This window comes from Zonotrichia leucophrys, chromosome 11 (assembly GCF_028769735.1).
Source record: "Zonotrichia leucophrys gambelii isolate GWCS_2022_RI chromosome 11, RI_Zleu_2.0, whole genome shotgun sequence".
Lineage (NCBI taxonomy): Eukaryota > Metazoa > Chordata > Aves > Passeriformes > Passerellidae > Zonotrichia > Zonotrichia leucophrys.
This window is the reverse complement of record NC_088181.1, coordinates 16365399-16380241: the sequence shown is the minus strand read 5'-3', so window position 1 is coordinate 16380241 and position 14843 is coordinate 16365399. Positions and strand designations below refer to the sequence as shown.

The 14843-nt window shown below is 43.0% G+C and overlaps 1 protein-coding gene across 5 annotated transcripts in view; it reads right to left on the bottom strand.

The window, feature by feature from the left end:
• ADAMTS18 (ADAM metallopeptidase with thrombospondin type 1 motif 18) overlaps nucleotides 1-14077 on the bottom strand; it is a 77010-nt gene extending 62933 nt beyond the window's left edge. For 3 of the 5 annotated variants that reach the window (XM_064723383.1, XM_064723382.1, XM_064723384.1), the window contains exons 1-3: nucleotides 13738-14077; nucleotides 13553-13631; nucleotides 11362-11678 (exon numbers count right to left, since the gene is read on the bottom strand). In XM_064723383.1, coding sequence (XP_064579453.1) covers nucleotides 11362-11678; nucleotides 13553-13631; nucleotides 13738-13890 — 549 coding nt within the window. In that variant the 5' untranslated portion in view covers nucleotides 13891-14077. The remainder of the gene's footprint in view (nucleotides 1-11361; nucleotides 11679-13552; nucleotides 13632-13737) is intronic. The other 2 variants (XM_064723385.1, XM_064723386.1) reach the window with 2 other exon arrangements.
• Between the last annotated feature and the right edge of the window lie 766 nt (nucleotides 14078-14843).

Here is a 14843-nt window from a genome sequence, read left to right as displayed (position 1 = left end):
CTTTACAGATTTCCAGTGACTTACTCCTTAACATATTAACAAATAATAAAGGAAGTCATCAGTGAAACTCATTCACATACATCCTCCACATTATAAAGTTTTGCAATAAACCCCTATACCCTCCATTTACTACAAAAATTAAAGGCAAACTACAACAACAACCTTCCCTTTAAAATGTAATTCCTTTCCTGCAAGAAGCACAACAGTGTTGTTTTAAATCATAATAATAATAATGACTGAACAAGTTATTGAACAGCAGAAAAGACTACAGCCATAAACAGCATTATCATGTGCACCTTTATAGAAAAACAAATATATTCATGGTTCAGATGCAGTGGACACTGAATTGCACTGACTGTTACAAGATAAAGATTTAATAAAGAATAGGCACCAGTTCAGGGCATTGGTATGGAAAAGAATGAATCAGTATAAATTCTTCTTCCTCTTTATTGTCATTTAGGTCGAAAGGCTAAGCTGTCATTAAAGGATGTGGAATATCCATGGAGATATTTAGGAACATATGGGCACCATTCTGAGCAGGCTGATGGTGGGCAGGGAACATTGCCAATGGGAAATCCTCCCCATCTTCTGCTAATCCTAACACAGGAGTAGGGCTGTGGAGGCAGAAGGACCTTGGCTTTGCACAAATGCTGGCTTGCAGAAGACAGACCTTCATTCTGTATGAATAACATTTCCTTTTGTTTTGTTTCTCACATTAGAGTGGGTTCCTGACTTTCCCAAACTGTAGTCTTTCAAATGACTAAATAAATTATGTGAACAGCCACAACAAAAAATATACTATTCCCTCAGCCCTCAAGCTATTTGCAAGTAATTTAGTGTTGTGGTGCTGTTCTGAGCACCAGAAAGCTAATTTTCAAGAAATGCTTGGAAAATTAAAACAAAAATAAACTTCTTGATGGCACTATAACCCAAAAGCTGGGAACCTGTAAACAGAATCAGTGCAGTACCCAGAGGCCATGAGCACAGTCTGGCACATTTTTGTTCACAGCTTTAACTGGTAATATATGGTGATATATCAGCCCTCTCTGATTCAGCTGCTGGCCCAAATTGTCCTTTCCTTGGGATTTAATCTATCCCACTGATGGAAAACACAAAGCTTTGTCACCACAGCATTATTCTGATGCTCACAGCCAGGGACCACCTGCACCCTGTTCTGTCCCTGGCATCAGGCATGGTCTCCATTACCCAGACCTGCAGGGCTCGGTGCCTCAGGCAGCTCAAATGACCACCCAGCCCTCTCTGGTAAACACAGGAATCAATTAACCATTCCAGTAACATGCTTCCCTCTCTGCAATTACTCAGCTTGCCTACCATGAGCAGGAGGTGAATGAGGTGTTGTCCCCTACAGGTGTTCTGTGATGACATCTGATAATATTCCCTCACAATTTCACAGCTCAAAACCTGCCAGGTCCATCTCCTGCCTAACAAGGACAACAGGCCTCAAAAGGCACCATCCTCTTTTATTCCCATCACCAGACTTGACTTTATCAGGTCAGGATTTGGGTTAGGCCAAATAACCTCTTTACATTTTCTTGCGGCATTTTCTGGTGCCCATTGCATTTCCTTTGCTCCTCTTGGTGGGAATGCTCTGGCAGCAGAGTGGAATGGCAGCACTTGGCACCAGGGCACTGAATGCCCAGCACTTGGGTGCTCCTTCTAGCAGCAGTAGCAGCAGCTGACCCTCTGGAAAGTGCCTGAGCTCCTGCCACATCTCACTGCTGGCTGCTCTGGTGTGAGCAGCCCATGAGAGCAGCAGGGCTCAGCCTGCAGACGGGGTTTGCCCTCCAGCACGCTGTTTGCTTCCATCTAACTTCTGATTCAGTGAAATCTGATTATACAGCACCACCCTGCACTATGTCCAACAAGCATTTCGGGGTCCACCAGGAGCAACAGACATATTTCACTTTCCTGATGAGCCAGTGGTGCCTCCCCTTTCCAAAATATCTTGCTAAACCAAACAGCAACTGCAGAAGTGCATCCCAAAAAATTGGTGTGCCTACTGACTCAAGGGCCAAGATGATGTAGGAAGGAATAAAAGACCCTTCCCAAGGCCAGGTTCAGATCCAAAGCAGTCAGCAGAAAAGTTTTTGCTCACCACAAGAAGTTTTAGATGAAGCCCATCAACCAGCAAGCACGTGTCAATGAGGGGACAGGGCTGCAGGAATCAGCAGACATCAGCAGCTCACTGCTGTCTCAGCTTGGAAACTTCTTTTTCCTGCCCCTTTGCTCAAGCTTTTGCTGCTTGGGGTAGGATAACAATCCCACCACCAGTACGTGATGTCGTGTGAAAAAATATTCATATGGCCTCCAGCATGGAGAGAACCAGCTGACAGAGTGAGCCCAGAGCTCCTGTTGTGGCAGACTGGTCTCCACAATGGTTGCAAAGAGGTTTATTACAAACAATGAAATGTAGAGCAGCCTAAAAGGAATTATTCTTTATCAAAAAATGTAACAAAAAAGGGAAAACGTGACAGAAGCATTTTTCTTGTATATGCCATAATCATCCACAGCAGACTACAAAACAAAAACAATCTCTGCCCTAGTCCAAGAGTGTTATTTTAACATTTAATTTATATTTGCATCTAACAAAACAAGTAACATAGGTTTCTGTCAAGTGCTAACAAGAAATGGCACTGAGTAGTTACTTTAATAGAGAAACTTTCCTGTCTGATGCTGCATTACAGCATTTATAGCTATCCCTCACCATGACCAACTTGTACTGTAACAACAATATTAATTTGAAATATTTCTTGAGGTTTATTCTAGCCTAATTTTAAGGCCTACTAGTTTGATAACTTCTTCCTCAAAAAAAAAAAAAATAGTGCATAGCATATGACAGGTCTGGTCAAGAAAGAATTGTTTTAAAAATCTTTTTAAAATCACACAAAGAAAAAGAAAACCTCTTTTTAAATTCATGACTTAGAACTGATTACAATCTGGTGTTATAAATCCTATATCTCATGGCAAGGAAAATGTAGGTCTGAAGAGTAACCCATGTTTCATTAGTTTGTGTACTCTGCCACAGAATATAATATTACGTTCTGAAATTAGTCAGAAGGCACACTGTGCTGTAGAGTATAAAAACAAAAGTGAGGGCTCAAGCTAGGTCAAGCATATTTTGTATAAGTCCATTAAAAATCTCATCCATTAATATTAATAAAGATGTTGAGACACAAAAGTCCTTCAATTAACATATATTAGGCAGGCAGGCACAAGCATTCAAGTGATCCCACTGTGAACAGCAAGAATCCAGCCCTCAAAGAATAAAGCCCCAAGTGTGCTGTGTACAGAGTGGGGCAGCCTGAAATGCAAATGCCCAGGGGAGTGAAAAGGCAACACCCCATTGTGTCTGCAAGCAAATATCACTTTATTGCCTCAGCTTCCTCTTCTCTTAAGCAGGTTTGTTCTGGGCCTTGTTATTGCAGTAGGAATAACTTCAGGACCTATTATCTTTGTCATCCAACTTTTGTCTTTTACCATTTTTTGGCAGTCACTAGCTGGGCAGCCACATATGAGATTCAGGAAAAGGGTTTTCATCTGACTGTAGAAGTTGTTTGCAGATTTCCCCAGCTTATTAACTAACATTGTAAAAAAAAGAAATTAACTTGCATGTTCCAGAAATCACTCTGGACAATAATGGTTCCCACGGTACCAAGCTTCAACCATCAAGACTCATTCCCTCCCATCTGCCCTGATTATTTGACATTTCTTCACCCACATTCTTGGTGACTTCCGAGCACGATAAACAATAAAAGGTTACTGATGTCAACCCATTGTGTGCCAGGATGTTGTTCTCATCAAACACAGAGCAGAGCCAGCACTGAAGCTTAATTAATACATGTTTGTAAATTGTGCTGAGCTGCAAGGCTTTATAATTTCAGGTTTCTTCTGTAAATGTTTACCTCAGAGCTTTAGTCAGTGCTCCACTGTCTGAACCCAAGATAAGTTCTGCTTCCATCAGCTATTCACATAGCTGGTCAAATCACTGTCAGAGCAAATCAATAGGAAATTCCTTTAGCATACAGTAATTTATGGTAGACCTGCAGCAACAGAATTGGGATTAAAATGGGATAAGAAAAGGCAAGAAAGAACCAACATTTCTGCTCCTAGTGACATGATCAAAAAGACAGAAGAAAAACTTGTTTGCAATGGAATTATCTGTTAAAATTCAATTCAGATACCACTTAAGGGCTAGTCAAGCCTTTCAAAGACAAAATAAGTGTTTTTTGGGAAAAAAAAATTCAAGTCTGGGTTTCAGCTGCTAAAACTCACTGTAGGTCCACTGCCAGCTCTCATTGCAGAGATAATTAAGTTTAACCCCTCCCCTGCCAGCTCACTGGGAGAAGACCATGACAAAGTGAGGCACACAGAGATCCTGGAAAGCAGATATTTTCTAGAAAATCCCAAGCAGGCTCTATCTCTGTAAGTCAACAACAGTGCTAATGCTCAGGAGAGAATCAAATCATATGCAAAGAGCTCTAAAATGACCTTGAGGAACTGACTGATACATCATGGGCATCACCACCATGGATGCCTTTATTTAGCATAGTTCCAGCTTTTATTTTGACCCATGTGCTGCAGATTTCCAAAGCATAGGTCTTAGACCTCCAGTCTTCCCTCCTGTTGCAGTACTGGACAGCAGTCCCAGTGATCCTCTCCTTCAAAGAGTAAAGAACCTGCTGTACATTAGGAAGACAAACCCCTCCCTAAGAAGCTGCAAATTAGAAAACATTATCATAAATATCTTGTGGACTTAAGCACAACACCGTGACAAACAAAAATTTGAGGAGCCAAAACACAGGAGGGGCTTCTGGAGCTGCTGACAGAACTCCCAGTGAGCATCCAGAGCAGTTACAGCTGAGCAGCCTGCAGTGACTTGAAGTCAACTCCCAAGAGAGTGCCAGTGTGTCACAGAGCTGTCACCATGATCAGGGCCATGCTTCTGCAAGGGGTGAGCAGAAAATAAGCCTGGGAAAACAGCACTCTTTTAAGAAGAGCTTTGATGGCAGCATTTGTTCAAATTAAGTGAATTGTGTCGCATCAGGGCACAAGCAAGACACCTCTGTGCTTCCCACTCCTGTGCCCTGTGGCAGGTACAGATCTCCAGGAGTGAGCTGCTTGAGCTGGACTTGAGCTGCAGTTTCACAGATTGTCATTGTGTTTTGGGTAAACCAAAGCCTTTATACACCACATCTGCCAACCTGGTATCCTCCTCAAACACTTTCAAAGCAGAGGAAGAAAAGGGGAAAGAGAGAAATAAACCTCTGTTTAGGTTAATTAGTGACTAGAAGCTTCTATTAGTTATTAAAATCTGCCTCCAAAAAGAGAACTATTTGTGATGTCCAGAAGTTCACAGCTGTGCAGAAGAGAATACGCTGCCCCTCAGCAGCAGAGATGGTTTGGCCCACATGAAAACAGTGGCGCTGAAAATAAAAATCCTCACGACATCAAAGACATCCTGTTATGAAGGGGTCACGTCTGTGCAGGCAGGTCATCCACTCCTGACCCTCACAAGGACATTTGTCTGTAATGGGCTAGGCAAAGTGTGGGAACTGGGTTTAGTGGAAAGGCTTTGCTACAGCAAGAAAAACACTGATGTTTCAAGCATAGATAGCAACCACTGATTCCTTTGTAAGTGATGATAAGACTGCTGCTTAACAAGAAGTTCATCCTGGCCCTATCTCTGCACAAATGGATGCTCTCTGTTTCTGGAAAACCACTCAAAGAGTTCAAGCAATGGTGCCCACAGAAACCTGAAGTTTGGTTGGAAATACACCAATGAACCATTTATTTTCACACTCTGTTGCCAGCTGAGCAATGACAGAGCAGGCACAAGTGACAGAGGACCAGCTCCTGTGGACAGTGGAGCAGTTGGGCAACCACAGCCTACTGTGCTCAGTTTCCTTTATCTACATTCTAGGTTTTTTAACATAAAACAGGAAGAAATATAACTTCTATTGCTTTTTCTGCCAAGCAGAAGCAGATTCTTTCTCATCATTAATCCTGTTTAATTCCACTTCTTACCTATCAGGAATCAGTAGTGCCAAAGCACCTGGGATAACACAGCCTTTGTCTTGCAGAGCTAAAGGCAGGGTTAAACAGAAAGCTTATCATACAGATATGGAGAAGGTTGATCAATAACTTAATCACACAATTCATCACCAGTCAGGTCAATGCTGAGACCAGAAACACTGCCTTGTATTTTTCTAGCATAACCTAAAATATCCTCAAGAATATAATTTTTTTCCCATTGTCATCTCATTTTCCTGTAGAGATTTTTCTTATTTTCATATTTACCGTAATATGGAGTACTGGAATAATAGTGGAAAAACCTTCACCAAAATAGTGGACAAAATTAGGATCCTGTAAAACACAGTTTGTGCTTTATAAAGGATGGAGATGTAATAGTGTGTGAATACAAACAAAATCATGGAACTCCCATGAAAGAAGCTGTTCTTGCTGTGCTGGTACAATGGCAGAAAATATAGGATTTGTGTATTGGCTCCTGGGTGGACTAAAACCACCTTTAAAAATGAGAAAAACTAGCAGCTCTGTACTTATCTTCTTCTCAAGGTCCCACTGGACCAAATTTTGCTGTATTTTTACAGCTGTCAATTTCTAAAGGATCCTCATTGCAAGCAGCAATTATTCTGTACTTTCACCAGCAGTCTGGTCCAACGAGTTTAATGGCAGCTTGTCTGCATAAGAGCCTTGGGATTTGTCTCAACATATTTATTTGGACTTAAAGTGTGAGCTCTAGGAATAGGAGGCTGCTGTTAGCATCAACTTAAATAATGCTAATACCAGGTGCAATTAAATGACTACAAAGAGTGGGTACATGAGCTGCCTGGCCTGCTTGCCTCTTAGGTGGTCAGACTGCATCAAGAAGCTTTATTTTTGTGGCTTCTTTGATACTTTGAGCAAAGCCCGGCCCTCAGACACACACACACCTCCCTCCATTGAATTAATACATCTCCTGTTTATCTCTCAGTCTATAACCCTTGTCTAGAATCCTCTGACAGCTCAAAGAGGAGGGAGGGATGAATCATGTTGCACTCATACTCCTCCTTTGACTAGACACTAATAAACATAACACAGCTTGAGACAAGAGGCTTTTTATAATGACAGATTCCAACACATCTTGCCAAAACCAGAGGAGGGCACCAACTACTCCTGACTGAGGTACCAGAGGGAGAGAACAGCCCAAAGCCACCTCTGGTGTGAGCAGGTGCAGCCTCTCACCCTCTTTATGCCACTGATAAATTTGTCCTGGAAGATAACACTGTGTGTCATACAGTTTTAAAGGAACTGAACTTCCTTTCTCTGACCCAAAATACACACACATCTTCCCTGTGATGGAATGGCAGGAGAGTTCCTTACGTTGGACAAACAGGTCTTTCCTCTGGGCACGCATTTTGTACTTGCTCTAGACCCTTCCCCTGTGTCTTGCAGCCCACAAATGCTGCATAACAAACCCCTCATTCATAGGGCCACCAATTCCTAGGTTGTGTACTGGGTTATAAACTTGTTTGACTTTGCCAGAGTTCATGTTCACAAGGGGAATGCGACTTCTACTCCCAAAAGCAGTTATAAATTACTTTTGAGAATGTCTCCACAATACAACTGGAGACCTCTGAGGTTCTCTTGTGTTCTGCCCTGATTTACTGTGTGACTGCAAACAACTCACTTTATACAGGAGATTCTGTCCACATAAACCTAAGGTAAGGAGACAAAAACTGGCCTATAAAGAGAGGCAAACAACACACTGTGATACAGGCTAGGAAGGCAGCAGTAAATCTTTTAGATGCCATCATGAAAGTGGAGTTAAAGATGGTGAACAGATCTCCTTTTTAATGCAGATTAAATAGCACAAAGTGGATGAGAATGGGAAAGGGGGAAAGAGGTTGGAATATACTCAACCATACTGAGTAGGTACTGAAAAACCAATTTCTTATTCAAAGAGTGGCCAGCATAATCTCTTTCAGAAAAACCTGAAAAACCACAGCCTTCTGTGGATTTGGTATAGCCTGCCTCTCCATGAGCCACCTACAGGCAATTATAAGTAATAATAAATTGCTAAATAATAATAGCAGCAATAAAAATACAATTATAGTAAGTAAGAATTAGCTCAAATCAGGATTTAGGGAAAAAAGGTTGGATGTGGAAAGAACAAACAGTTTGAATTGGAGAATGCGAATGGGATGAAACAGCAAGACAAACCAGTAGCCTGGATATACCAATTGGAAGAGCACAAGGCACTGAAGGAAACTCCAAAAAGTCATGCAGGAATAAAACAAGAGGTTTATTAACTGAATCATGAAAATCAGTAAAGAAAAGTAAAAAATTTGAATTACTTTTTATTTGGGACACATTAAGACAATGCTAAAGAGAGAAACTAGCTTTGCATTTACTAACATAAACAAACTCATTGTCCCAAAGTTGCAAGAATGATAAAATTATCCCAGGGAGTGATAATGCATTAAAAAATATGTGAAAAAAAATTATAACTTCTGTGGAAGGAATATATCATGTTCTCCAGAGAAGGTTCAGAACAGAGTTTTCATTTACAAAGCAAGTAAAATCGCTGGGTTTTTGCAGTATAACAATGCTCCAGCAAGCAAAGGATGCTGACTGAAGCAGAAAAAGGGCAGGAGACAGAAAAAAGCAAGTTTCTATTTGAAAGTTGAAGCACTTTGATGATGAAAAGAGGCAGCACTCACAGTAAACTTATGCACGTTCTCCTGAAATGCTCACTTACTCTATTAGAGACTTGTTCAGATAAAGATCCGGTTCTGCCTTCTGACACACCAAGAAAATTGTGTTGACTGATGGAAACATTTGGTCTCAAATCAACAAATCAGCATAAAAACGTGGGGCCTTTCTGTCAACTAAGCCATTAAAATGTAATATACACACATCTCTTAACAGATCTAGACCAAAGCAACAAATTCTTGCTCCTTTCCAGTGTTAAGTTAAGGTCATCCTGCCTAACAAGCCATTTCATACAGCCTCTCCCCAAAGTCTCCTCTGCAGGCACTGGCAGATAACAGACAGCTGAATGACTGAATACTCTAGGTCATCCAAAAAATTAGATCAAAGAGTCCCCGTAGTCTATTGAAATGCAATTGCTTCCAAATCACATTGTGGTGTTCCAGGCTTGAAAGAATGGGTCACTGCAGCTTTATTGTAGAGAAGCTATTGCTAATGAAAGGAACAATGGAAAGATTAGTGCTACCAACCATATAGAAGAAACACCACTTTCGGTTTAATTGCAGTGAACAAAGCAAATAGGAAAGAAGGGCAACCAAGTGACAAAAGTAGTTGGGGCAAAAGGATATAGAAGCTATTCACAAGGTTCTCTTGATCAGAGCACAGCGTCCAGACTTAACATATGATTACTGAATTTGGATCCCAGGGAAAAGTGACGTGGGTGTCATTACAGACAGCTGACGACATCTTTAGGAGGACAGCCTTGTAAAATGAAAGACTCAGAGTCCTGTTGGTAATTTGCCTGGGATTCATTAGGTGCACTGAAATTAACAGATGGATAGGGAGAGAAAGGAACAATTATACTTTGGGATACCTACCCTACAGGAGATTATTGTAAGTAAAGGTTTACTTCATTTACCAGTTTAAAACAACAATTGAAGGCAAAATCTACTGAACCTTGAAATTAATTTTAAACAGAGATTCTATTTGTTGATAATTTAGGTACTTCCATAATAAGTTTCTTCATACCACAACATTTATTCTCTTTTGATCAGTTTTTGGATCTTTTCTAAGTGAAGCTTACCAGTCATAACAACCTCTGTGTCGAGACAGTGGTAAAAGATCCATTTCATTCTCAGTTAAGATCACCACATTCTGTTCCTCTGTGACCTGAGGCAGGCTTGAATCTTCCTTCTCCAGGCAAGACTTGACAAGCCCAACTTCATTTAGCTCAGAAAGCATGTTAAAAATCAAAACGTGGGCAAATGGGGGATATCTCCCAAACTGTACCTGCTGTGTGTAGGTAGAGCACTTCCCGTAGCAAAAAGACAAAATACTGCAATGAGTGAAAACAAGGTATTTTTCTGAGTAAATCTGATAAAAGGTGGCAGTTGTGAACATGAAGCTTCCATTAAAACAAATGAACACATTTGGTATTAACAGTTCAGCATCACAAACACAGCTTTAAAAGCAAAAGAAAGCCTCAGCCCAGTTCCTGCCACCTGCTCCAAACTCACATTTGCAACTGTTCAAATGAACTGTTAAGATTCCTCTAACTTGATGGGAGGAAAAAAAAAAAAAGAAAAAAAAAAAAAAAGAGCACAGCATTCAAAATATAACCCAGACCACTTCAACCAGTTATCAACATCCCTTCCTAATGAACAGGCTTCTCAAGTCACTGATTCCAGTTTCAAAGGAAACACTGGCTGTCTCAAGTGCTCCTTCTTTGGTCCCGTCACACAGTTTAATGGCCCTCAGGGACAAGTACCTTTGCAAAACAGATTTCTAGAGGGTGACCCAACATATCCTCTGGACCTTTAGTCAACCACAAAGCACACAGATGACTTCATAGACTTCCCACTCAATGTCACTGCCTTCCTCTGCAGCCACAGCAGACTGCTTTGCAAGTGCAAGCGATTAAGCCTTAAAAAACATCCTTAGCTATTAATTCTGTAGACAATTCTCCTAAATTACATCAGTAAAGCCTTCTCTGCGGGCAATGAGCACTGTCAAATGTATTTTGAAAAAATCACCTGTGAATAATGATTTTTCATGGACTTGGCTGACAGCCATAAATGGAAAATACACAATGATAACATTTAACACATTCATAAGAGATCAACTCATGAAGACCTGTAAACCCAAATAATGTTTGAATTATCAAAGGAAACAAAGGGAAATTTGTTCATAAGTCCTGCCAAACTAGGAAACTCACCCTTCCTTAAATTAGTTGACAAACCTAGATATAATATTGTTTTTACACAAGCTTCTGGACTGGGTTTTTCCTTTATTCACCCCAGCTCACAAAGGCAAGAAGAACTTTTACTTAAGAGTGAGCAGAAATGTATAAACTATCACAAACTGTAACAAATTGCTATGGGATAATTACTAGGACTACCAGCTAGTCTTGTTTTTTTTTCCTGAAAGACTGTCATCAAAAATTACAAAGGTTTGATGCTGTTCATTGGCTATAACGAGGTCTCTTCTGTTAAATACAATAGCAACAATTGAACTAGAAAAATCGCAAAAGGGTTTATGGTGTCTTGACTATTATATGAACTACATACCTTCAGCTACTATTGCACATACAAAAATACTTTTAATGCTAATTTGTTTGAAATAGACACTTACCAAGCCTACACACGTAGATATTGCTACTGAAGAGGTGCTATCATTCCTTATAAATCCCTGGTAGAAACACTGCTCAATTTCATGGTCCTGAGAATTTGACACTCCATCTTTCCCGAGTACCTGGACAATAAAACTGTTGCTTAAAATGGTCGAAGGTTTAAGCTCTAAGTGAAGTTCCTGTCCAAATGCTGAAAATTTGTAGTGCAAGGAACTCTTTGAACTCTGAGTTGATCTCTTTCTCCTAGTACTGTGCAAAACATCATGTGAAATGTACGATCCGCTGGCATCCACTCTGACAGGTGTCACAAACACATAATCTGTAACGATAAAGAGTTGGCCATCAGCTCTGCATCCCACAAACAAGGCACTCTGACACAGTATCAGGCATTTCCTATGGCATGGAGCATTCCCTCACTTTGGGGCTGGCCTGCAGGCTCTGTGTGCGCTGTCTCGCCTGCATAAATTCACCCCCGTAAGTCACAAAGGCTCTCAGCCTGTGTTTGTTTCCTTTGTGCCCCACTGAGAGGCACAGACTAACTAGCATAGCTGTGAACATTCCCACAACTGCTCTTCTGAAGACATTTGTCATCACCAGCAGATCTGTAGGCTTTCCCCTCCCCCTGTATTAATTGTTGTCAAATGTGAAGGCCACTCTGGTTTGGGAGGCTTTTCCCTTCCCTAAGAATGCAGCAAATGTTGTATCACTGTAGGGGTAGCCATGACTGAGACCTTGCAGAACTGTACCACTTGTTCAAATGGATTAAAGGATTAATTTATTAATGCCTTAACTGAGTGAGACCTCATCTCTTTGTAGTGACTTGATTAGACTGGGTTTCAAATTGTAACTGACCCCCAGCAGAAAGAGATTACATCCTACCTAATAACCTTTCGTCAGCCATTGCTAATTGCACGTCAAAGAAGTTTATTGTTTTAGATAAAATGTGCAAAAAAAATATAAAACTGTTTTCGAGGAGAACACTCTGATCTACTCAGAACCACCCAAAAAAAGGAGGGTGAAAGAGGCCATAATTCAGCTGGCTGTACAAGCAGGTGCCTCACTTGCAGTACATTACCATTGGTGTTGACCTAGCCACGCAGGGATTACCTATGTCCTGGAACCAGGGTCTGAGTTTCAGCTGTTTCCTGAACTAGGATCTTTGCACCCATTCCTGGTAGCCTAAGAAATTATGTTGAAAAAACTGCTTCCCAACCCCATTTAATTTAATTTGTGAGCTGTGTTTCTCTGTGGACACTTAGAGCTGTCCATGCACTTGACAAGCAATTAATTTCTCTTCCTAAATTGAAATAACACAATCAAAAAAGAAGAAAACCCCCTCCTTTTTGTGTTGTAACAGATGTTGCAAAATCTCTCAATCAATCTCTTTGCCTGAATAGACTTTATTGGACACACATTAGGCTGAAAACGTAACCACTGACAGGTTGCCTTTCCTTAGACAGTGGAAACAATACATCAAGAGCTTTCACTTTCCTCGAGTGGTGTTAATCAACGGCAGAAGCTGAGGGCGCTAAGCAGGCTGGTGGCCAAAAAATGCAAGCAGCTGCTGGAGAGAGGGAATCCCCCAGCGAGCAGAGCACAGGGTGCAGGAGGGATTTCCTTTCTGCACCCTGGTGTGGCTCTCAGTCGCACTTTGTTTCTGCTCACACACAACACAAAGCATATACTGCACTTCAAAAGTCCCAAAGCCATCAGCATCTACGTGCCAGTGACTCCAACCTGGGAACAAATGGCTCCTGAGCTCCCACTCACACAAGCCCTTTCTCTCCAGGCTTTTCCCCCCTTAGCCTGCATTGCACAGCTCCTCCTGCTCCCCCACACAAATCTTTTCATTACTTTTGTCTCACTGCTTCCACAACAGACACATGAGGTTTTGCTGTTGTGGCTACACACACACACACACATTCATCTTTCTAATCGCACATGGAAACATGGATGTATTTACCATCTCATTCATTTGCTTTGCTGCTACATATTGTTCCTTTCAGCTTTAGCACACAGGGCTTAACAAGTTAATCCCTGCCCATGGTTCACCATCCCGCAGTAGCCAGCCTGCTTGCACTTTATGCTCCCTAAACACTGTGACTTCTCCCCTCTAAATATTCACTCCACCAAAAAAAAGAAAAAAAATCCATGCAAATGTTCACATACAGACACAGAAAGAGCTATACAAACCATGAGTCAATTCACTGATGCTGTCACTGGTTAAAGTTGCCGCATGAGACATGCAACAGAGGCAACACAGCTGAAGGGTCTGCAAGAGAAAGAAAAAATAAAAGAGAGAGAGAGAAAAGGAGCATTGGGTGAAGTTTCCTTGACAAGGCAAGGCAGAAAGACAAGGCACCAGAAACCGCAGTAACCTGGTATGAAAGTACACTAGGCGACTGCAAAAGAAAGCGCTCTCGACCTGCCTTTACAGCGCTTCCGAGCCACGGGAGAGTCTGGAATTGCATGGAGCTGCCGCCGAGGATCGCAGCAGGTAAAGTCCAGACGGCCAGCAGGAGACAGTCCATGTTCCGCCGCGCACCTGGCGAGCGCTACCTGCTGCCCGGGCCGTGCGGCCGCCTGCCCCGCATGGTCACCTGGGCGCTGCCCCGCAGCCGCTGCGGCGGCCGGCGGAGCGCGGGGAGCGGCGCCCAGGTGAGCGCGGCCCCGGCCGCCCGAGCGCTTTAAGCCCCGCCGCCGCCGCCGCCGCCGCGGGGCAGCGCTGCCTCCGGCGCCGCGTCTGGAGCGGCCGCACCCGGGGGGCGAGCGGGGCGGGCGGGACCCGCGGGGCGGAGCGGGGCTGGGCCGGCGGACGCGGGCGGGAGGCAGGCGGCAGAGCGAGCGCGCGGCAGCGGGAGCACGCACGGCACGGCACGGCACGGCAGGGCGCACCTGAGGGGATGTGCAGACAGCGGGGGACCTGCGGAGCGGGGCACAATGGGGGCCGGACCGCTGGGGGTGGGCACAGGATGGTCAGGCTGGAAGGGATCGCGGTGGATCAGCTGGTCCAACCACAGTCATCCCAAGCATAGGGCACAGGATGGTCAGGCTGGATGGGATCCAGCGGTGGATGCAGCCATGGTCATCCCAAGCACCAGGCGCAGAGTTGTCTCCAGGCAGTTTTGTAATGTCCCCAGTGATAGAGACTCCACATCCTCTCTGGACAATCTCTTCCAGTGTTCAGCCGCTGCACAAGGAAGAAGTCCTTCTTCATGTCCAGCTGGAACTTCCTAGGCATCAGTTTCTGCTCAGGGCCTCTTGTCCCATTGCTGGGCACCTCCAATTGGCACCTGGCTCCTTCCCTTTGGCACTCCTCCCTCAGACACTTCAGGTGCTTGGCACTATGTCTTCATACATTGATGGGATCCCCTCTCTCACAAAGATTCCCTCTCCTTACAAAGAGAGTTCTGTGAGAATGCGGGGGGGAGCATAGTCCAGGACAAGCTGTGCAGCTTCCAATACTCACTTGGAGACAAATGTG